The sequence below is a fragment of the Lissotriton vulgaris genome, chromosome 6 (genome assembly GCF_964263255.1).
Source record: "Lissotriton vulgaris chromosome 6, aLisVul1.2, whole genome shotgun sequence".
Taxonomy (NCBI): Eukaryota; Metazoa; Chordata; class Amphibia; order Caudata; family Salamandridae; genus Lissotriton; species Lissotriton vulgaris.
The window spans coordinates 1,845,094,554-1,845,117,511 of record NC_141694.1 but is presented as its reverse complement, the minus strand read 5'-3'; the positions used below and the strand labels follow the sequence as shown (position 1 = coordinate 1,845,117,511).

Genomic DNA, 22,958 nt, shown 5'->3' with positions numbered 1-22,958 from the left:
CTAACATCCTGAGCCAATATAAAAAAGACATCTTGGAGGCAAAAACATCTTACTTCTCCTCCAAAATCTTAGCCGCGGAAAACCAGTCCAAGGAGATATTCACCATCGTCCACAACCTAGCGTTCTCGGACAGAACTTCTCTTAAGCCGGCCCCCTCTGAAGCACTCTGTTCTTCCCTCAACAACTATTTCATTCACAAAATCACCACCATCAAGGCCAACATCCCGCCACCCTCCTCCTCTTTCGTTGACCCCCAATGCCCCCCCCCCCAAGGGCGAGCTTTCCTCACTTCCCCCTATCACTCGGGAGAGCCTGATCACCTTGCTTCCCCTGGTCAAATCCGGCTCTCCTCTTGACCCCTGTCCCGCTCACATTCTCCGCCAGATTTTTGTTTCCTGTCCTGACCCTCCCCTTCATCTTCTTAACAGCTCTCTCGCCCAAGGCATCGTCCCTAAACCCTTGAAATCCGCGGTAATTGTGCCCATTTTAAAAAAACCCGGGGCAGATCCCTCTGTCCCCGCCAATTTCCGTCCTATCTCCCTCCTACCATTCTTGGCCAAGGTGCTCGAGCGCCACGTCACCTGCGCTCTGAGCTCCTTTGTGGAGAATCATGGTGCTCTTGCCCCCCGTCAAGCCGGTTTCCGCCCCGCACACTCTACGGAGTCCGTTGTCCTGTCGGTCCTGGACACCCTCAGGGAGGGCATGGACACCAATCAGCACCAGGCCCTTGTGCTCCTCGACCTCTCAGCCGCCTTCGATACGGTGGATCATACCATCCTCCTCTCCCGTATCGGAGCGGCGGGGATCGGGGGGACCGCCCTGGTCTGGTTGTCCTCCTTCCTGAGCGACCGCACCCAGGCTGTTCGACTGGGTGACTTCACGGCGGACGTCCGGAAAGTTCAGTGCGGGGTTCCCCAAGGTTCCTCCCTCTCTCCTCTTCTGTTTAACCTGTACATTGCTCCCTTAATCTTCTCTCTTCAACAGATGGAGGTCGGCGTATTTAATTATGCGGACGACCTCCAGCTTGTCTTCAATCTGTCTTCTCCTTCCTCTATTCTAAACTTTCAATCTGTTATGCTTCACATCAGGGACTGGATGAACCACAACCACCTTAAACTCAACCCTGACAAAACCGAGTTGGTGTTGACGGGTGGTTCATCCAGCCCCTGGTCCCCTCTTTTCTGGCCCCCTTCCCTTGGCCCTCCTCCTACCCCCGCTTCCTCAGTTAAAACACTTGGCATAAAACTTAATTCTCAACTCACCCTTCACTCCCAGGTTAGCTCTGTGGTATCTTCTTCCTTTCTTTCACTGCGCACTATACGTAGGGTGTCCCGTTTCTTCACCTTCTCTGCTCTAAAGCTCATCATCCTGGCCATGGTGGTATCCCGCCTGGACTACGGCAACGCCCTGTATGCCGGCATCCCCGCCTACAGTCTGCGTCGCCTGCAACAGATCCAAAACCAGGCGGCCCGCCTGGTTTTTAAACTCCCCAAATTTCACCACTCCACCCCACTCCTGAAATCACTTCACTGGCTCCCTGTGCGAGCCAGAATTGAATTCAAGCTTGCTTCCATCACCTTCCGGGCCCGACACGGACTCGCACCTGAATTCATCTCCTCCGAGATTGTCTCCTATGTCCCCACCAGGGAACTTCGTTCGTCCTCCCAGTCCCTCCTCACCATCCCACGCTATCGGAGAAAGAAGTGGGGAGGCTCTAAATTTGCCACCCTCGCCCCTACCCTCTGGAACTCTCTTCCCCTTGAACTCCGCACCATCTCTCTTTACCCACAATTCCGTAAACAACTTAAGACCTACCTATTTACGAAATCTTTTGAATAACAACTCTCCTGTACCCCCAGCTTTTTAACTAGGATCCTGTCAGTAATAGCGCCAAGAAACCGCAGGTATATGAGCGCTCTATAAGAAATTTTAAATTAAAAAAATTAAATTAAAAATTACACAGGGTGGCCGATTCTTCATAGCATGACACCGGCTGTTTCCTGTCCTTCCATGGTGAGGCACTCTGTGCTGGCTATTACATCTGGTGCAGAACATGAGGTGTCCCTCGAGATGCCTGCCATATCCAGTCCTTTATTAAATACTATTCCTGTAACTGACATTGATGAGTTAAACTACACTTATCCTGCTGATTTATCGATGCCTGACTTGCATACCCGTTTGGCCGACCAGTCCAGATTCTCTTTTGACTCTGTTTCGGAACCTTCAAAGAAACCCTCAACTATTGCAAGATATGCCACGTTGTTTAAAAAACATTTTTTAATTCCCCCTTGGACATACATTTGGTTGATCCCATTTTCATTTTATCTTTTTATGTCAATTGGTTTTGTGTTTTATTTTTTCCGCCTGATTGATGGTCACTACGTTAAAGAAAGAACAGGAATTCGATACCTTAATGGAACATTGGCCCCTCTTTCCTCTTCACATTCAGCGCACAGACTGAAACGAAACTTAAATACAGTTAACATTACTGCTTGGCCTGTCCTTGATGGGATTGTGTGGGATGCGGTTAGGTTTCAGATACATGGGCCCACGGAAGTGATTAATGTTCCAAATGTGCTTAGAGTAAACATGGGAGATGTGATTAAACAAAATATACGTTCTGATGATTGGGATATTCAGGCCGTAGAAGCATTATTCTCTGATTTGAAATATTATGCTGCCTTCGATGCTGAGGATCTGTATTTAGATTCTATTAATTATGGTGATTTGTTTTGTTTTCAACACTATGGTAATCATTTTTTGCATAAGACAAATTCAAGGAGGGTTGCCGTAAATTATACACAATGGGAACATTGCCCTGCTCCATTAGGTGGCATCTCCAATACGTTTCTGAAAAGATATACTTATTTCACAGACTTTAATCAATCTAATCCCGAGTCATTTTATTTTAAAATGACACAAAAGTCCCTGTCCAAAGTTAGACTTACCGATACAAAATTACTGTATTCGAAGTCCTTTCTAGACAGGTTGGCTGTAGATGGCTACGAGTTTTGGAAAGGAACAATTGACCTTAAATCGGTTTGGGGTACCAAGGATTGGCAGGTACAAGGCACTGAGGCTTTGCACCGTGCATGTCTCATCCCGAATCACATGTTGTTTTTAAATTCATCCATTTTCCAAACAACATGCTTTGGATTGGCTACTTCTAAAAAATTAAATACACCAACCATCCCAGATTTAGAGGAATATTCAGGTTGGGGTAACATTACTGAATTGTCCATTCATGAGTTGCAAGCTCTATTGCACAATTCATCCTTTAATATTTCCAGTTTGGATTCCAAGGGTTGGCTGATGTGGCATAGAAGTGCTGATTCTTGCCAACGTCGTTTTCTAGGTTTGGCTGAAGGGTTCACAGAAGTCAGACCCGACCCCCGTTTTGAAGAAGATTATACTGTCACGACTTATTCTGTGGGGAAGCTGTGTCAGAATTGGTTGCAACATTCCACATTAGCTGCAGTTAAACTTCATCTGTCTCAATTGAATGATAATGTGGATTTAAATGATTTTATAAAAGGCCCAGCTAAAGGTAGATCTAAACGGTGGCTTTATGCGATTTACATTGAAATTTGGAAAGTTTCCCAAATTGAGGCTGCTAAGCGCCTGAGGGCAATTGATCAAGCAAATTTAGAAAAAGTACTTGCAGTTGTTGATAACAGTATTAACACGCTATCTTCCCGAATTTACACGTTGAGCAATATTGTGTCTTCTGTAGTTGACATTGTACATGATGAAGTGTCCGTGTTATATCATGGTCAAAATCAATTGCGTTCTGTGATGCAGTTTGCTTGGACACTACAGACTCTGAAGTCTGGTCGAGTACCTTGGAATTTTATGAACGTCTCATCACTATTTGCCCCATTTAATTTGGCTGAAAAACAACGCATGCTTTCAATGAGAGATGCATCATTTTCTATGTTACACATTGAAAAATTTGAATCCTTGCCCTTTTCGGTGGCTGAGGTGACTGCTGCTACATGGCTTATCCATGGTGTTATTACCTTGCCTTTTGCTCTGTATAAATTTACAAACTGTATGAAGTATATGGCTATAGGGCGATATGAACCATTAGGCAGTACTTTGCTCCATGAGACATGGTCTTTACCATACACTTACAGATGCCTAAAGGAGGGGAGTGAAGTGAATCTGAATGGTGAAGAATGTACACAGTTGCCTGACCGCTCATTAATATGCAGACACATCCAGTTGCATGGTTCTTGTAATCAGGACAAGCCTTATTTGGCCTGTGTTTTGAAGGGGACACCTGTTCCTGCAATAGTTCCCACGTTCACGTTATTGTCCAACGGTAGTTATTTACTTTTGAATAACGAACTGTGTTGTGGGTTACAGGTCGGTATCGCTTATGTGGTTACCGTTTCAGAGAGGGTGGTTTGTTGCAAGAATGTGTTATATCCGCCCACGCATGGGAATTCAGATGTTTCAATTTGGCCACGAATACCAACTTTGAAGGCCGAGTTCAATGGTTTAAGCCGTATAAGAGCCCTATTGTCTCAGAAGCCAGTGGCCCTGAGCTCTGCCCGCGAAACTTATGTCCTTCACATAGCTAACACACGCACAGAAGTGCAGGCGCTTTTAAATACTGATTTGCCTTTTCATTTCTCCGAGCTGGTTCATCAAATCTGCAATGCCTCCTCCACAACAGGTCTGGCACATTTTTTTAAATTGGTTAGCAGTGGTCTCGTGACTACATTTGAAAAAGTATTTGGTATTATCCCTGCGTTCTTTCATTCTACATTCGCAAGCCTGTTTGGCGGATTTCCTGTTTTGCTGGCTTTGGCTGCAGGCGTTTTGGTGATATTTTGCTTTCTAAAACATGGATGCCCATCCTGCGCAAGAAAACGCTCAGCCCCTACTGATGCAGTTTCGCAACCGGATGCTTGATTACTATGGCTCCTTGCCGCTTGCGACTTTAAGCACAGCTTTTGGATTATCGTTCAGATTTTCCTATTTCACATGTGTCCAGCCCGTGTTTCATTGCCTGAGCTGTGATTTCAACTGGGCCATTGATTTGTGTCTCTGCTTACCGACTTCTCCTGACGTCGACTTTGATCAGCTGATGAGCCCCGTAGTTGCTCACGAGTTGGTTTGTTCTGGCGAAAGGGTTATGGCTGTGGCAGCGATGCATGGACTAATGGGTCAGTGGGACATATTCGCAGCGGCGCATGACTTTCTGGCACATAGCGTTCTCGAGAACCCACCGAGTTGTCCTCTGATGTTGCTAGAGGAATCGGTGTTGGAGGAGCACGTATGTTCTTTCCCATTGCTTAATTGGATGGCTGAACTGTTTTCGGATGATGACAGTGATTTCATGTTGGAGGCTGTAGCTACCTATTTTGCATATTCATTCAACCCATGAGTGACTTTGAAGACTTTCATTATTAAGGCACGTGACTTTTTAGTAATTCTGAATGGTGCCCTTTTTTAATACGAACATTCGACTTTCATATGTTCTGGGAGTAGGCCTTAAGTTCGACTTTTTATATTTTTGTGTGGCCACTGTAGGCATTCATACATATTTTTGATATTAAACTTTTATATACATTACATACATTTAGCTTGGCTCAATATCATTGAACTCTGCTTTCATGTTTTGCCTCTCAGAGTATTGGCTTATATTTTCTCTTTTTTTAACCGTCCTCGGATCATTGGGGGGGTGTCATATGGTTACTACGTTTCTATATATTGTGTTAAGTTAGCATGAGCTTATTAAATGTTTAAACGCAATATTTTATTTCAGCTTGAGTTTGCACACGACACCTACTTGTTATTGTAGCTTTCAACCTAGACGAAAGATGTGATTTATTTGAGAATAATATGTTATTGCTCTAGTATCAGCCGTGCTTGGTACACTTGGTACAACTGTCTGCACACCGAGAACTGCACACTCTAAGAATAACCTAACACAAGGTTGCTGAAGGCCTGATCCTCGTACCACGTTAGACATAACACAAATAATGTTGCTGCCAACATTGGGCTCTACGCGGGTTTAAGATAGAGTTACAGGGAATGAATCGACACACTTGATGCTTCGCATGCAGAGAGCTGGTAGCTGTTGATGTGATCTACTCCTACTGAGAATTAGAGGTATGGGCCCGCCCGCTAGAACCCAAAAGAGACCTTCTTAGATATAATATAATATACTGAATAGGGTGCGCGAAATATAGGTGATACAGAATTCTATAGATTTTTGCATCATAACATGCTATCACCTTTTGCTTATTATGGATTAGTGACTACGCTGCTAACTTTGACTTTTATAATATGTATGTTGATATTATACAAGATACTGCGTTTGAGAATGTTGCATTGAAAAAATAAACATTTCAAACTTGCACGTGTATTCTTTGCCTCCCAGTTTCGGTTTGTAATGATAATATAACGAAAGAGTGTTCATGTGTTCCACGATACCGGAGGTACCCTAAGTTCATGTTCTGGATTGTCTAAGTCATTGGGAAGTAATTACTACCGATGAGACACTGTAGCTAGCTTGGTAAGGGGATTTCTGAAACAAAGGTGAGGTTTGGGTCACCCTAACTCACCCGGGTTCTAGATCTCTGTGCACAGTTCTGTGGGAGAACGGAAACCCTGCTACAGCTCGGGGTGTTAGGCTCAGGGAAAAAGGGGATCCCGTTTAGCACACAACGTGCACCCACTGCAGCACAGGGGAGGCTGGGTGCAGGATGCTGTTTTGGCGTCGGGTGCCCTGTTTTCAATGGGGATTCTCGGTTTTGGTTTTTAGCTGCAGGCTCAGTCCAGGAAGACTTCCGGGAGTAACCAACAGCTGGGCAGGTAAGTTAGAGGGCTTAGGACGTAGGTGAACCCCGGGTTCTTTTCTTCAGGCGCAGGGCGGCTGAATGCAGGAGTGTCTTTTGAGGTCGGATTTCACCTTACCCGGCCACTCACAGTTGAGGGGAGGGGGGAGGGGGGGGGGGGGGGGGGGAGGGTCTCCGTGCAGAGGCTGCAAGCGAAGTCTGCGAGTCCTGGGGGACCTCGCTGGGACCAGTGAGCCACTCTAACTCGAGCTGTAGGCGAAGAGTACAGTGGTGGTTTCGGGCATCTTTTTCCTCAGCAGGCTTGGAGTCTTTCTTTGGTGTTTCTTCTGAACAGAGCTGCCTTCACAGGAGATCCAGTCTTTGTTTAGGGCAGTCAGTCCTCCCAGGGGTTCGGGAGGTCACTAACTGCAGGACAAGACAATTTTTGGTGAAGGATCTCTAGAAACTGCAGACGAGCCGGTACGGTAGGACTGGGGCCAAGTCAGTTGTTCTCTGCAGTCTCTGCTGCTGGGCGTCTTTTGTCCTTTTTCGTCTTGGGTTGCGGGAATCTGCGTTCGTGGTTCAGGGCTGCCCCCTAAATACTGTATTTAGGGGCGTTTTAGGGGTCCCGAGGCCAGTAGCCAATGGGCTCCTGACCTGAGGGTGACTACACCCTTGGTGTGCTCACCCCACGTGGGGGAGTGAGCACAATCCCTAATCCTGACAGGGCCTTTAAGCGGGGCACATTAAGTGCTTCAGCCCTTAGAGGCCCTCCCTGGCCACAGTGCCCTTGGTTCCCACTGTACCTTTTACAAGGGACTCACATGTGGCCAGAGAGGTGTCAATTAGGAGTACGAGGTACAGTTTTGGGGAAAGAACACAGGCCCTGGGAACCTGATTGGCAGGGTCCCAGGTCACACAAAGTCAAAGTGCATCAGTTGTCTGGCAACAAGTGGGGGGCGAGGGGGGCTCGCTAACAGTAACCCACTTTCCTACATTTACAAAAACAACTTGTAATCATCCGAGCCCAACACTAGATGGCAGACTTATGCAAAGCATAGGTATCTATCTTTGGCACACATGCCATGAACATGTTTTTTTTAATCTTAATTTTATATAAATATTTAACATTGATTAGAATTTTAAATTACATTCTACTGAATACATATTTATACAATCAAATATGTAGGCTTTGGTGTACATGTAATGTGGTTGAGATCCAATTTAGGGGGTCACGGTTGAGATGGGTCAAAGGATTGGTATTTTTAATAAAGTGAATCCACAATGGCAGCACATAACGGCAGAGAAGTAATGGTGGTTGAAGCGATGGGATATATCCCAGACAAGTAATAGCCAAAGGATTATGCACAGTAAAAGACTTCTTTTATAGAGACACAAGCTGTGAAGAGATCTGCACTTACTGTCTTGGAGCATTAAAAAATACTTCCAACATTACAGCAGAAGTATTTAAAATGCTCTGAAATCACAGCAGCGTGGACAATGGGTATAATGGCAATGATGCCTCGGTGCCCAGAGCAGGTCAGTGGGCATGCAACCAAAAGGACCCAATTACTGGTTCATTCGAAGGGAGCGGCTTGCGCTGATGCAATGAATCACCAAGGATAAAAGGGAGAGACACAGGCTTACCTTTAGCGACACATCTTTCACCAAATTCCTAGTGTTGGGATCGACAAATGGAACAGTACTGGCCTCTGTTCCATCCAAGATTAACTTCCCCAGCATAGTTCCCTTCTCTCGGATCTTCTTGGTCAGGGCTCTGGTGTCAACTCCTAGATGTTGTCCAGAAAAAGGCATTTATAAATATAAACAAATACATGTATTGAAAACTGATGTGAGAACATCCAATGGCCTGGGTGAATCACAACAGCAAATCTGTGCACGTTTGTTGCACCCCATTCATTCACCAGTCAACATTCACCCTAGAGATGTCTCGAGTTCTAGGTAATAAACCCTTTACGTCCCTCTTACAACTTCGACTGACAGCACATCTCTGCATCTTATGCTTTAAGATACATTTGTAAGACATTCTCTATTTTAACAAGCCTTACATGAAGGAGACACACACAAATGAATTAACACAAATAAACTACAATCTTGACATCGTGGGTTGATAGTCTGGCATGGCTCTTGTGCATACTATCTGGATAATCTGAGTCATTGGTCAGGTGTTACCTGCTAGATTTACATGTAAATTTATCTAATTTAGGGGTCCTAAAATTCTGACACTCCTATACCCTGTGTGTGCAAATGTTGGCTGTCTGAGCCTTATGTACACTCATAAGTTACGAACAGAGTATTGCTCTAATTTCTATATATTAAATGTGTACAAAATCCAGGGCGTATGCAGAGTAGTGAAGAGTATGAGGCAGAGATCAAAAGACGCACTCTTATTCATGAGATAAAGGGGTAAATTAGATAGAAAATCTAACAAAAATCTACAAATTATCCGTTACTGGGGGGATTACACAAAAATAAATACTGTTGCAGGCATTACTTCTGGTAGACAGGGAAGAATGATCATCTGTTAGTAGTGTGAAATTCAGTAGTCCCACGCATTTTTTAAAACATTTTTTTTTTTTTAAATAGAGTTCTATATAGCTCGAACTAGACCCGAAGATATCAGGTTTCAGAGCGCTTTACATAGCACCAGTTTCGTTCACATTCATATTTTTGTTAGGCACGGTAGGATTAAGTGATATGTCCAGAATCTCAGGATGTTGAGAGTCATTGCAGAGACTCGAACCCGGTTCCCCAGCTTCAACGTCAACCGCTCTAGCCATAAGGCATTACACTGGACTTTCATTTTAAATCTCCATTTTTAATCTCACCAAGTTGTAACCAGCTTTTGCCAAGGGGTGAAGACATGCACTCATGTTTATGGTTACATTCAGGATACCTGCTTGGGGACAACTGCAGTTTTTAAGGTTATATTGTCCTGTAACACAAAGTAATACAGAGGTGATGTATGCTAGGCGGACCCCTGGGTGTCTGATGAAAGACGTACCACCCTTCCCTTAAACATTTTTCTGGACAGACATGTTGATTTCCCTTCCAGTGGCCTTAGAAGTCATGTGAGCCCACTGGACATGCTCCATGCGAATCTGCTTTTATCGACATCAGATCAGGAACAACCAAAGTGTATCCACTTGTTAAGTTAAAGAAGCCACCAGCTGCATAGTTGTCTGGGTGGTATTTGCCTTGCGCTTTTGGGGCAAAATGTTATACTTTGCTCCTGAGCGATACCCAAGGAACAGAGTTGGGTCAAGATTTTCCAGCATCTATATTATATAGTACCTTTTTGGGAGAGCAAGGCTCGAGCTACAAAACGACTTACCATACAGCGTAACTAGACAATGGAGTGCTTCGGTCGTTCCACAAGTAAAACAGAACCAAGTGTCATTGGATATGGGGCTAAAGATAGCAGAAATCTAGCTCCATAAGGGTATAATAGCATAGTGATTCATAGTTCAGCCACAGAAACTAATATTTTCTGAAAGTTTTGAGGATCTTAGTTTTAACACTTCTGTAGAGGAGTAACTTGGCTATCCCTTAAGAGCGATCATGTAGTTTGGCACTGTGGGAAACGGCAGAAGCCACTGATCGCCCAGGGAAACAGCTTCAGAGATGGATTTTCCTCATGTCTATCTTTTTAGGAGTAAAATTAACAAAAAGGTTCCACATCCAGTGGCCGGGGCTTGTCAAGTATGAAAGGTCAAGAAGAAAGCCTGTACCCACCTCTTCCTCTTTCGGCATCCACTTCCAACCTAGTGTGAGAGCATGCCTCCATTCAAAGCTTCTGTGGATCCCACAACGGGCAGAACTAATGCTTACAGATGTGGAAGAATCAGCAGATTACTAGTGGAGCCACACCGGAATGTTGCAGACCATTTACTAGATGGACAGCACTTTGTCTCTTAGGTACTGAATGTGGTTACTGGATCACTGCAAAATATGCACACTTATACCTGCAGCGCTTTTGCTTTCAGCAAGTTGTTCTACATTTTCAATAGGGTCCATCTGTTTAGTACCTTAAACATTGTGGTGTCTTTACTGATCTCAATATGGTTTACAAGTTCCACTTTATTAGAAATTAAACACTAAATGAAGTACCTCAAAGTTAATAAATTATAACAGAAAAAGACTGAAGGTGCACAACCTACAGCATATAATTACCGTAAGCCTAACTGAAGACATAACTCAGTATAGAGGTACAAAGACTACCAAACTGGGAAGACAAACATCCCGAGTGATTACATGACCTATTAAAGACAGGATTGAGGAATGCAGAACTGTAGTGCATGTTCTTTGGTTTTTGACTAGCATTTCGTGTTATTTTGGTTGTGCATTCTCATGGCCTAGGACTTCCAAGCAGGTTACAATTGGAATGTTTGGTTGTTTTATATGGAATGTTTGGTTGTTTCACAGCAACTGAGGCCGCCCATGCTGCAAGCGTTCAAACTTGCTGTGGGCTCTTAGCATACCTGCTTCCTGCACTTCCTAGCGTTAAAAAAAACCTCGCATTATGAAGGAAATCTAAAAAAACAACTCTAAAATCAATACTTCCATCACAAACCATCCACCACCACGGAGTTCTTTTCTATAAGCCACTAGATTATGGACAAAGTCTGGGTATGTGCGACACGTCCGAGGAGTACTAAGCCACATTGCACCCTACACCGGTTTACTCGGGTACTACATTGTGGTCAAAAAGGAAAGGATGACAAATTACAAGCAAAAACCAGAGCGGGATACAGTGACTAACCTTCAAGTCCTGGGATGTTGTGCTCCTTCAGCCATTGATCCAGGGAGAGAGCAGCGCACCAGTGGCTTGGTTTTTCAGACTTCTCACCCACGATGAGGGCTGATGTGTGGATGCGGCTTGATTCAAACCACTGCAAGAGGAAGGGAAAAAAGCATAAAAGCAAAGGATTGAACGAATAATTAAGCTATTAACTTGCAAAAAATGTTGTACTCTTTTGTAACAAGCAGGGGTGTAATTTAAAGGTCAAATATGTGGCACTATTAATTACTGAGGATTAAATCCAAAGGGGGGAAAACCAGGGAGACATTCTCTTGTGAACTAAATTGTATTTCAATAAATATACATAGTTGATATATTAAACTTCATATGTACAAGCACATGGAACGGTAGCACTTAGTTGCACTGAATGGCATGTAACCTAAAAGATATTGTGCGCAAGTGCTCATGAAGGATCGTGACGGCGCAAGTGACATGTGACGTGGTATGTATAGCTATAGTGACGGGCACAACACAAAACAAAAGGGATTAAAATTCTTTACATATTTAGGATAGCCTAACAGTTAATGGCACAAAATTAATCGAATGGGGTATCCGTGAAAGGGGCGCCAGGAGTTGTGCTGTGAAAGTTGACCGCGTTTCGGCCTGCAGAAGTGTTAAGCCATCATCAGGACCAGGTTACGCTTATTTCAAAATATGTAAAGAATTTTAATCCCATTTGTTACATGTGCTTGTACATATGAAGTTTAAAATGTCAACATGTATATTTATTGAAATACAATTTATTTCATAAGAGAATGTCTCCCTGGTTTTCTCCCTTTTGGATGTAATTCTCAGTAATTAATTGTGCCACGTGTATTTGACCTTTAAATAACACCCCTGCTTAAGACACTGTTGTATGTTACAGATTACTACCCTAGTCAGCTTGGGGTATATGGGCTACCTCCTGCAGTCGGATACTACATACTCTCATGTAAGGTATGCACAATAAAGTTGGTAGCAGGATATATTTCCATCAGTGTGCACCACAGCCGTTTCAGAAACCTACCAAAGAACCTGAGGAAAAAATATTTTGTCCGGGAATAAGACATGCACTAGAGAATAGTGCTCATCATTAAACAACAAATATCTTTTAGGAGGGGAGTATGTAGTGGACATAGTGGTAATGGCATCTTCAATATTTAACAATTGTCACGTGGCACTGACTTAACCAAAGCCATACGTTAATTAATCTCGAAGCTCTGTAAATTACTTCAAGTAGAATTCCACTGTTCAATTTAATTGGAAAACAAATATAACTAGAGGCTTAAAAAATGAATAAATGAACAAAGCTGGATTCCCAAAATCGATTTTATCATATCTATTAGCTACACATTTCTGCATATGTCACGACAAAGTATATTAAGGTGTGAGAAAGTGAATCAAAAGGGCAGGCGACACAGTGCTTACATACAAGTACAGCAATACAGACAAGACATTCATATAATACACTGTACAAATGCCAAAGGTATCGCAGAAATAGTAGTTGTGTGGGGTAGCTACTCTATCAGGGCTCTTCCTTTATTCCAAACAGAGTTCTTGAACAATATAGGAAAATTAGTCTATGTTTTGACCTCAAGGACGTAGAAGTCTACCACTCGCACCTACCACTTCCGTGCGGTCATGCATTTAATTTCTGGTGATCTAGTTGCAACCTTGACTCGAATCAATAACTTGCATATCCTAAAGGGTAGCTTGAAAGCTTCAGACACACTTTATGTACTGCCTTAATTCTGTAAGTCTTCAAAGTAATCTTGTGGTCCAAATCAATCTGGTGACATTTCAACTCCTTAGTGTAGCCTGACGCTACGAGTCAAACCTACAACCTACACGCAAAGTGGTAATGGCAGGCATGTGGATGTTTTCAGAACTGGGCTCCATGAATAGTGTTTTCCATCCGGTGCCAGGTCTACAACTTTGGGGCCAAGATACAGCCCTAAAAATATACCTCCTTAGCCCTAGGATTTTGTTAACATGGTCTTAAGATCAAAGTTCTATTATGGACCTTAGATAGGCTGATCAGTGGCACTTTCGAAACGGCTCCCAATCGCAGCAGGAGATGAAATCCTGTAAAAGGAATAGGGTTCAAATATAGAGACGCTAGACCCAACCGGGTTTGCTTGGTACCTCTCTGGAAGGGTGGAATCAAACGTGTCAGCCATGGGCCGGAATACAATGTGGCATCACAAAAAAATAAAACTCATCCCACTCAGCAACAGAAACGTCTCCTGGTGATGTCCTGATGATCAGCGGTCTGATACATGCCCGATTAGGGGCAATGTCAACTGAAGTCCAGGATCCACTTAAAGATTTTACTTCAGCTTTCTACTGGTCCCTTTGCTTTACAAGAGGACTGGTGGTAATGTGGACAGTTCACCCCATGGAGTCCAAAGGGTGCATTTCGAATAACGGACTTGTGTGTCCCGGATCAACAGTTAGCGACGTAGCTGTTTCAATAGTGCCCTAGATTTTTTCAATGGGAACAGGTGTGATTTCTCACTTGGCAGTGTAGTGTAGTTCCTATTTCCCTAACAGGCTCTGCGCATTGGAATAATACCCTATAGGTTTGGCATAGGACTGAGGTCAGTATGCCCCTATCGAGTATATAAAACTTAATTTACTTTGTACCAGCTAACTCAGAGGCCACTAGAAACACCTTGTAAACAAGAAGGGAGTAGTTTCTGGCAACAGCATAAACATGACCACTTTGTTTCCCTTTTAGAATCGGAACACGTCTCAGAATCATGGAAACAATAGATAACAGTTTCACTCCCCTAATGGTGCATGCTTAGTTTCTTTAGATTTACACAGAAAGAATAGACAGGCGTTTCAATAAAAGGATTTATTGAACAGTTATTTCTCATGTAAGAGATATGAGCTGTTACAACTGTAAGACAGTATGCGAGATAGATTATGTACAGCGTAAGCAGTAAAAAGAAATAATAATGCAATAGCATTGTCTTTTAGCTATGACACATATTCATATTCATACACACCACAGCCTAAAAGTGAATCCTCTTATGATGCTTCTCTAACTAGTTCTACCCCAGTGTACCTAACCTAAGTGTAGTACAAGGTAAGAAGTAGGTGCTGTATTCTATAGTATGGTATACTAGTGTGGTATGCTAAGAGTCCCTCTAGGTTCTAGTCAGCTCCATACCTTAGAATGAGAGAGGTGGGACTCTCTTTCGGGGTCTCAAACTCTAACACGACGCGAAAGGAGTTAGAACACTGGAAGCTGGATTCTCTGCGAGCAGGGATGACAGAGTCTCTGGTCAGTGCGTCAGGCCAGGACACTAACTCCTCTAAAGTCGTAGTCTCCTCCGTGGCAAAGGAGGTATATTTATACCTGAAAGGTGCTTAGGAATGTTTGCATTGATGTAAAGTCGGGCAGAGGAAGACATCATGCATAATAAATGAGTTCTTGGAGAAATCAATAATCCTGGGCTACGAAAACTCCAAACAGCTTAAGGGTCTGGTCTCTAAGAACTCGTTGTGACGTTTCGGTGGACGGATGTAGGTAACCATGCCTGTATTTGGATAGCATGGCTAATGCCTAAATAAGTACTGGGATCTTATGCCTATATAAGGCAATGCGAATTGTGCCTATATAAGGGCATGATTCAGGAAAACCTATACACAGACACCTAAATCGGAATACAACAGCAGGAGTGGCCCAGCCATAAAGATTAACCTACATATCTGTTATGCCACCAAGGGAAGCTGGTCTAGTTATTGGGGTGACTTATGTAAATAGATGCAACTGAAACAACAAGCATTTGCAATGCATTAGGTCTCGCATTAGGAAAGTTTGAGCTATTGGTATTGTAAATGACATTTTATTTATGTGTTGGTTTTGAAATTAGCGAAATTAATAGCTTTGTCATTTACAATGCCAATACTTTTAACTTTTGCAACTGTGACACCTATAGCATTTGTAATGCAACATGTTTTGTATTTACGTGCCTTAGATATATTGATATTACAAATAAAAATGGCTTTTAATGTTTTTAAATAATTAATACTTAAATAAAAGTTATTGTAATTTATAATGGCAGTAGCTTAAACTTTTGTAAATAACTTTTGTGAAGATTATGTTCAGCGTATTTTATTGTGATGAAAATCCAAGAACAGAAGTGAAATATTAACATCTTTTTGTGACATTTGTAATAAAGCTTGAAACATTGAGAGAACATATTTGAACCAGTTGTTGAGTGGTGGCGCTGAGTGTTGCTGTTGTAGCGCATAGTGATGCTGTGGTGCCCCTGAGTGATGCTGTGGTGCCCCTGAGTGATGCTGTGGTGCCCCTGAGTGATGCTGTGGTGCCCCTGAGTGATGCTGTGGTGCCCCTGAGTGATGCTGTGGTGCCCCTGAGTGATGCTGTGGTGCCCCTGAGTGATGCTGTGGTGCCCCCGAGTGATGCTGTGGTGCCCCTGAGTGATGCTGTGGTGCCCCTGAGTGATGCTGTGGTGCCCCTGAGTGATGCTGTGGTGCCCCTGAGTGATGCTGTGGTGCCCCTGAGTGATGCTGTGGTGCCCCTGAGTGATGCTGTGGTGCTCCTGAGTGATGCTGTGGTGCACCTGAGTGATGCTGTGGTGGTACGATAGACAGATCGAGCGAGGGCGACAGATCGAGCGAGGGCGACAGATCGAGCGAGGGCGACAGATCGAGCGAGGGCGACAGATCGAGCGAGGGCGACAGATCGAGCGAGGACTAACCAAGTTAGCCAGTATCCAAGTGTCGTCATGGCGCTCCCGCAGCACATGGCATCACAAAGTAACATCACAGGAAGAGGCATCAGATCTTAAGACCTCACACACGTTTAGCAGGTTTATCAAGAGTACATTTGAGCGCACTGCGAGACTTACCAAATGAGATTTTCCATCTGGGTTTTGCCCAAAAAGTGACGCAATCACGACCCAAAATCAGGGCCTCAATTTATACTTATTTTTTTTTTAAACGTTGCTACTAAGAAACTGGCAGTGAGGAGAAACATGGTGGTGAATCTGTTATAATTAAAAAGTTGCACTGTTTGCATTTTGAAATATCTTATGGGGGTTAAGGCACCTCCTGCAGAGATATTTGTTTGCCAGCTAAATCTCATGAAATAATAATATTAATGGAGAGAACTCTAGAGGTTAACACATTTGATGGAAAAATCTGAATGTTGTTTAGACCCATTTTTGTATAAAAAGTTGCATAGATGGTTAATGTGTCTCCTGCAAAGCACACCATGTAACATGCAGCCAGCAGATTTTTATTTTATGTTGGATATGCAAGTGGGTTACTGCTGGTGGTGGACGTGGTGGACGTCGTGGAGGAGGAGGGGGACGTGGAACATGGAGGAGGGGGACGTGGAACATGGAGGATGTGGTGTCTGTGGTGGCGAGGCGGACGTGGTGGTGGTGGCGGACGTGGTGGTGGAGGCGGAGGCAGACGTGGTGGTGGAGGCGGAGGCAGACGTGGTGGTGGAGGCGGAGGCAGACGTGGTGGTGGAGGCGGAGGCAGACGTGGTGGTGGAGGCGGAGGCAGACGTGGTGGTGGAGGCGGAGGCAGACGTGGTGGTGGAGGCGGAGGCAGACGTGGTGGTGGAGGCGGAGGCAGACGTGGTGGTGGAGGCGGAGGCAGACGTGGTGGTGGAGGCGGAGGCAGACGTGGTGGTGGAGGCGGAGGCAGACGTGGTGGTGGAGGCGGAGGCAGACGTGGTGGTGGAGGCGGAGGCAGACGTGGTGGTGGAGGCGGAGGCAGACGTGGTGGTGGAGGCGGAGGCAGACGTGGTGGTGGAGGCGGAGGCAGACGTGGTGGTGGAGGCGGAGGCAGACGTGGTGGTGGAGGCGGAGGCAGACGTGGTGGTGGAGGCGGAGGCAGACGTGGTGGTGGAGGCGGAGGCAGACGTGGTGGTGGAGGCGGAGGCAGACGTGGTGGTGGAGGCGGAGGCAGACGTGGTGGTGGAGGCGGAGGCAGACGTGGTGGTGGAGGCGGAGGCAGACGTGGTGGTGGCGGAGGCGGACGTGGTGGTGGAGGCGGACGTGGTGGTGGAGGCGGACGTGGTGGTGGAGGCGGACGTGGTGGTGGAGGCGGACGTGGTGGTGGAGGCGGACGTGGTGGTGGAGGCGGACGTGGTGGTGGAGGCGGACGTGGTGGTGGAGGCGGACGTGGTGGTGGAGGCGGACGTGGTGGTGGAGGCGGACGTGGTGGTGGAGGCGGACGTGGTGGTGGAGGCGGACGTGGTGGTGGAGGCGGACGTGGTGGTGTTTGTGGTGGAGGCAGTGGTGGACGTGGTGGTGGCGGCGGAGGCGGACGTGGTGGAGGCGGCGGACGTGGTGGTGGTGGAGGCGGACGTGGTGGTGGTGGAGGCGGACGAGGTGGTGGTGGAGGCGGACGTGGTGGTGGTGGAGGCGGACGTGGTGGTGGCGGAGGCGGACGTGGTGGTGGCGGAGGCGGACGTGGTGGTGGCGGAGGCGGACGTGGTGGTGGCGGAGGCGGACGTGGTGGTGGCGAAGGCGGACGTGGTGGTGGCGAAGGCGGACGTGGTGGTGGCGAAGGCGGACGTGGTGGTGGCGAAGGCGGACGTGGTGGTGGCGGAGGCGGACGTGGTGGTGGTGGAGGCGGACGTGGTGGTGGTGGAGGCAGACGTGGTGGTGGTGGAGGCGGACGTGGTGGTGGTGGAGGCGGACGTGGTGGTGGTGGTGGAGGCGGACGTGGTGGTGGTGGCCTTTATTACTTTTGAATTGAAAAATTAAGTTACTTTAGTTTTATCTAGGCTTTATTCCGGTAGTGCCTTCAGATGCTGCAGAATACAGCTGACCCACCTCACATCGAATCCTTTGGTAAAGGTTTACAGGGTCCACTTCATCTATGTCTGAGATAGTGTTTATCCCCTGTATCCATCTAGAGGGAAATCCCCGGGTGTGAGTACTTTAAAAACTAAAAACAGGTCCGGTGCAACAAGGGATAAAAGGGATAAAATGTGCAACAATCAGCCACCCTTACAAAAAGATGCATAGGGAGTGCCTCACATAAGCATCTACCAGGGAGCGATTGGCAGATACTCACCAATTTGCTCACTATATCATTGGCAGCTCTCCTAAGCAGTGAAAGGAACTGACATCCCAACAAGTGAAGAAGAATGCGTGTTAAAGCCCATCTTCTATGTGTAGACCACACAGCTTAATGCCTCCCTTAGAGGTCCCCACAGGGAGAGGAGAAGCTTTTTTCTCACAAGAAAATCAATCACATAAAAATGGAGTTGCAAGGCATTGAGCTTTCATCTTTAAACTTTCAGAAAATCTTAATTTTAGGGCTGAATGTCAGGAAGGGTAACGCTAGCGCTAACAGGCATTTGTGCGCTTTAGAAATATCAAATCAATTGTCTGGACAGCAGTTCTTGCTCTTTGCGGCTCTTCTGTATCTTTATCAAGTCCACAGAGTCGGCTTTCCTGATGCCAGGGGTTCTCCTAAATACTAGATTCAGGCGTGTGGAGTGAAGGGTGGTAACCACTTTCCCTTGGTGTCACCAAGATGGCATACGTTTCCTCAAGGGGGCACATAAAGAAGCTCACCTTCGAGGTAGTGCACTACGCCTCCCTGCATATCAAATTTCCCGCTAGTCTTGGTGCCAAATGGACCCAGGGCAGGTGGTTGGCATTTCCCCTGTCTGGGATAGCCGTGGTCAAATATCAGAAGCTGCAGAAGCCGTTAAAGCTTCCTGCCTTGATATGCTGACAGCTTAGTCAGCTTGAAGGAAGTGGTAACACCTCAGCCAGAGCAGGCACTGTTTCTGCCCCAGAGAGCAAAGGCTCTCACCTGCAGGGGGTCAGAAACCAGTCTGTGATGGCAGGTCAGTAGACACTAGTCAGTCAGCACACTAGTTGCTGTTAAATTTTCAGGGTGCATGTATTAATAAATCCACTAATGGAATGTGTGTGGGTTTATTAATACAAGGTGTTTGATACCAAACACCATAGATTTCAGTGGAGCCAGCATGTACATGAGTAACTTATTTTTTAAAAGTGTCCTGCAAATGTATTTAAGATGGCTTTTACTGTTCAATTGTGCTCTCGAAGACTTGACTTAGACATTACAGAGACATATATGCTCATGCAGATAAGCCCACACATTTAGCATATTGCACCCTGCCATAGGCCTATAAGGCCTGCTGTAGAGGTGGGGTAGTAAATGAAGATGCAGGGTAGCCAGTAAGAAGGTGATAACAGGGTATGGTTTACTCTCAGGTTACAGGTAAAGATGTTAGTAAAAAAGCCTTATGAGGAGCAGGATCCTTGCTTCCCAGCCCACGCATTCCAACTGACACTCACTCAAACCATGCACACATCAGCAGTCTATTTCCTCACACTCACACTGGCTGAGCAGCAGGTGACCTAACTCAGGAGAGAATGTAAATGTAAATCCGTATTTGTAAAGCGCGAACTACTCACCCATACGGGTCTCAAGGCGCTGGGGACCGTCGTGGAAATTAAGTGAGCTATTGTCCAGAGTCGCATGGTGCTGAGCTGCCACACGAGCAGGGGATCGAACCGTGAACCCTGTGCTCCAAAGTCAGCTGCCCCAGCCGCTGCACCATACCTACCAACTGGCGTCAGAATGCATGGGAGAGACATGACGATACCACACACCTCCCTTCTTTATAGAAAAAAATTGAAAATATGAATCCAGCTAAGAAAGTAAAACATAACATCCATGGGATGAGTACAAAATATGGGAGTAAAAAATTCAACGTTTTCAAAGAAGGGAGACACGTTTTCAAAGAAGGGAGATAATGAGGGGGCAGGTTTGCCACTCTCAGAGGGGGTGGTAGGTCCAGCTAGGTGTTCGCCCAAATTGTTATGAAATACAAAAAGGTACCAGGCTGTTCCTATAACAAGTGGAGGTTTGGTGTTGGTGACACCTGTGCGTAGTGAAAGAACGCTTGGGTATCCAATTTGTTGGATATAATGGCCTCACACACCCTTGCAGGTGTCATGCTTCATCATCGGCAATGCTCCTCGTTGGGTCGGCGGTGCAATACCCAACGGGCAACACCTCAAAGAGGGGCTCTTTGGCGGAGATCTTTTTCCAACTGCCGTATTGGTGAAGTGTGGGTGAGGGGCCAGTATTATGTAGACGTTTTTATGGGGTTAAAATTGGGGTAAAGGGTACCAGGATCAGGTTTATTCTAGCGGTCCCTTACTCCAAGTTAAAAAAGGAAGTAGAATAAACTCGGAGGGAAATAATGCTCCCTGGAGCGAGTCTAGACTAGTGAATAGATAAATAGGTCGACATGTTTCTCGCTTTGCGTCTACTGACAAGCGATTCTTAAGGACTGTGTATAGAAAAGATAGTATGTGCTATTTCAAACTGTCTACAAAGAGCCTTTACATAGCTAAGGTAAGGTATTCCAATGAGTGTAAAAGTACCTGTGTTGTGCTGTATTTGTCTGTGGTGGGAGACAAAAAAAGCAAATCACAACAGGTCGCGTTATCACTAACATAAAATTGTGACACCAAACAAAATGAAGTGTATCATGCCTCAGTAAGTGTATACTAAACATGCACTCAGATGTAGATGGTCTCATCCAAGGTGAGCAAAGTGGTTAGCATGCTCAATGGAAAGAGTTCCTCAAATTATTATTAAAAACGGTGTACAGCAGTATATTCTCTAGTACAAGTTCAAGGATCAGGCACTCACCTATCAAAGTAGATGTAAGCTACAACATCAGTACCCGGCAGGTCAAGTTCCGGGAGCAACCGCTTAATTTTCAGGCTAGTGGTAGTAAACAAAGGTTATTTATTGTGTAAGACACCGGACATACCGAAAGTGACATAGGTGATCAAAGAGTACTGAATGTCAATGGGGTGCCCCTCCTGCTATTAGGCAAAGTGTTACCACGGGAGGCGGCAAAGTAAGTCCATCAAGGTCGCATTTTAGTAGATGGAGGTCTAATGCTTATTGATGCTTTAGGATCTTAGTTGCTTCGCAGTGAAAACGGGCGTGTTTATACTGAAACCGACTTGTTGTGCCTATAAATGTTCCCGGGGATTAGTTAAACTAATAGGACAAATACACGTTTCCCAACAGCCAAGTGTGTGGAGGGAATACCTTCGGCGTGGGTAGAGGGCCCCTAGCGCAAGCAGAAGTACCCGGTGTATGCGAGTACAAGCGCTCGTAATAGCCCGTTCGGCATGTCAGCAAACACTCATTCAGAACTTCATTCGGTATACAAGAGAATACCCGAAGGGGGTGTTTACGCGATCGTTCAGTCGTGCCCATTGCTGTTAGTACACTTACTTGGACAATCCCGTGTCTCCACTTGGCTGTTGGGAAACGTGTATTTGTCCTATTAGTTTAACTAATCCCCGGGAACATTTATAGGCACAACCAGTCGGTTTCAGTATAAACACGACTGTTTTCACTGCGAAGCAACTAAGATCCTAAAGCATCAAAAAGCATTATTATTATTATTATTATTCTGAGTTTTATATAGCGCCTGGTTACCATTAGGCATCCCAGCGCTCACCAGAGAATGAAACTACCAGAGTAATGCGGGGGTTAAGCAGAGAACAGGAAGGTTTTTAAAAGTTTGCGGAACCGAAGAAGACTAGCTTCCGAACGTAGATGTAGGGGAAGAGAGTTCCACAAGGTGGCCACATTTATCGAAAACCTTCTGCCACCAGTTCTTGCCTTCTTCACCCTCCCTACCTGCAAAAGATGTTGGTGGTCAGACCGGAGAGAGCGGGGGGCCTTATAGGGCTGAACCATCTCCCCCAGAATAGGTGGGCCTACCCCCTGCAGGACTTTATGAGCGATACAAAGTGACTTGAACTTCACCCTGTCCCTCACAGGGAGCCAATGCAGCGCCTTCAGCGCAGGGCGAGCAGGCTGATGCCTGGGGAGACCCGTCAGGAGCCTGGCGGCCGCATTCCGCACTTGCTGCAGTTTGTTCATGGTAGATTCTGGAGCACCCAGGAACAACGCGTTGCTGAAGTCCAGCCGCGAGATGATGAGCCCCAGGATGAGAAGTCTCCTAGTGGCCGCTGGGAGCAGAGGTAGAATCTTCCGAGCAGAGCGGAGCAGGCCAAAACACACGCCAGCAGTCTTTTTAGCATGGGTTTTAAACGACAGGTCCTGCTCAAGCCAAACCCCCAGGCTCTTAATCTCCTGCTTGGGGGTGGGTACAGGTCCAAGGCAATCGGGCCAGCTGCTGGGGGACAAAGATGGAGAGGAGTTTCCCAGCAGCATCAGCTCTGTCTTGGAGCCGTTGAGCTTTAGTGCTGAGCTGCACATCCATGTGTAGATCTTCTCCAAACACGAGTGCAGCCGGTCAGGATGGTGAGCCGACTGGGAGAGGC

General features: G+C 45.8%; 1 protein-coding gene across 4 annotated transcripts in view; it reads right to left on the bottom strand.

Moving 5' to 3' along the window:
- CAD (carbamoyl-phosphate synthetase 2, aspartate transcarbamylase, and dihydroorotase) overlaps window positions 1-22,958 on the bottom strand; it is a 359,331-nt gene that overhangs the window by 268,430 nt on the left and 67,943 nt on the right. For all 4 annotated transcript variants that reach the window (XM_086928147.1, XM_086928144.1, XM_086928145.1 and 1 more), the window contains 2 exons: window positions 11,575-11,704; window positions 8,439-8,581 (listed from right to left, as the gene is read on the bottom strand). In XM_086928147.1, coding sequence (XP_086784273.1) covers window positions 8,439-8,581; window positions 11,575-11,704 — 273 coding nt within the window. The remainder of the gene's footprint in view (window positions 1-8,438; window positions 8,582-11,574; window positions 11,705-22,958) is intronic.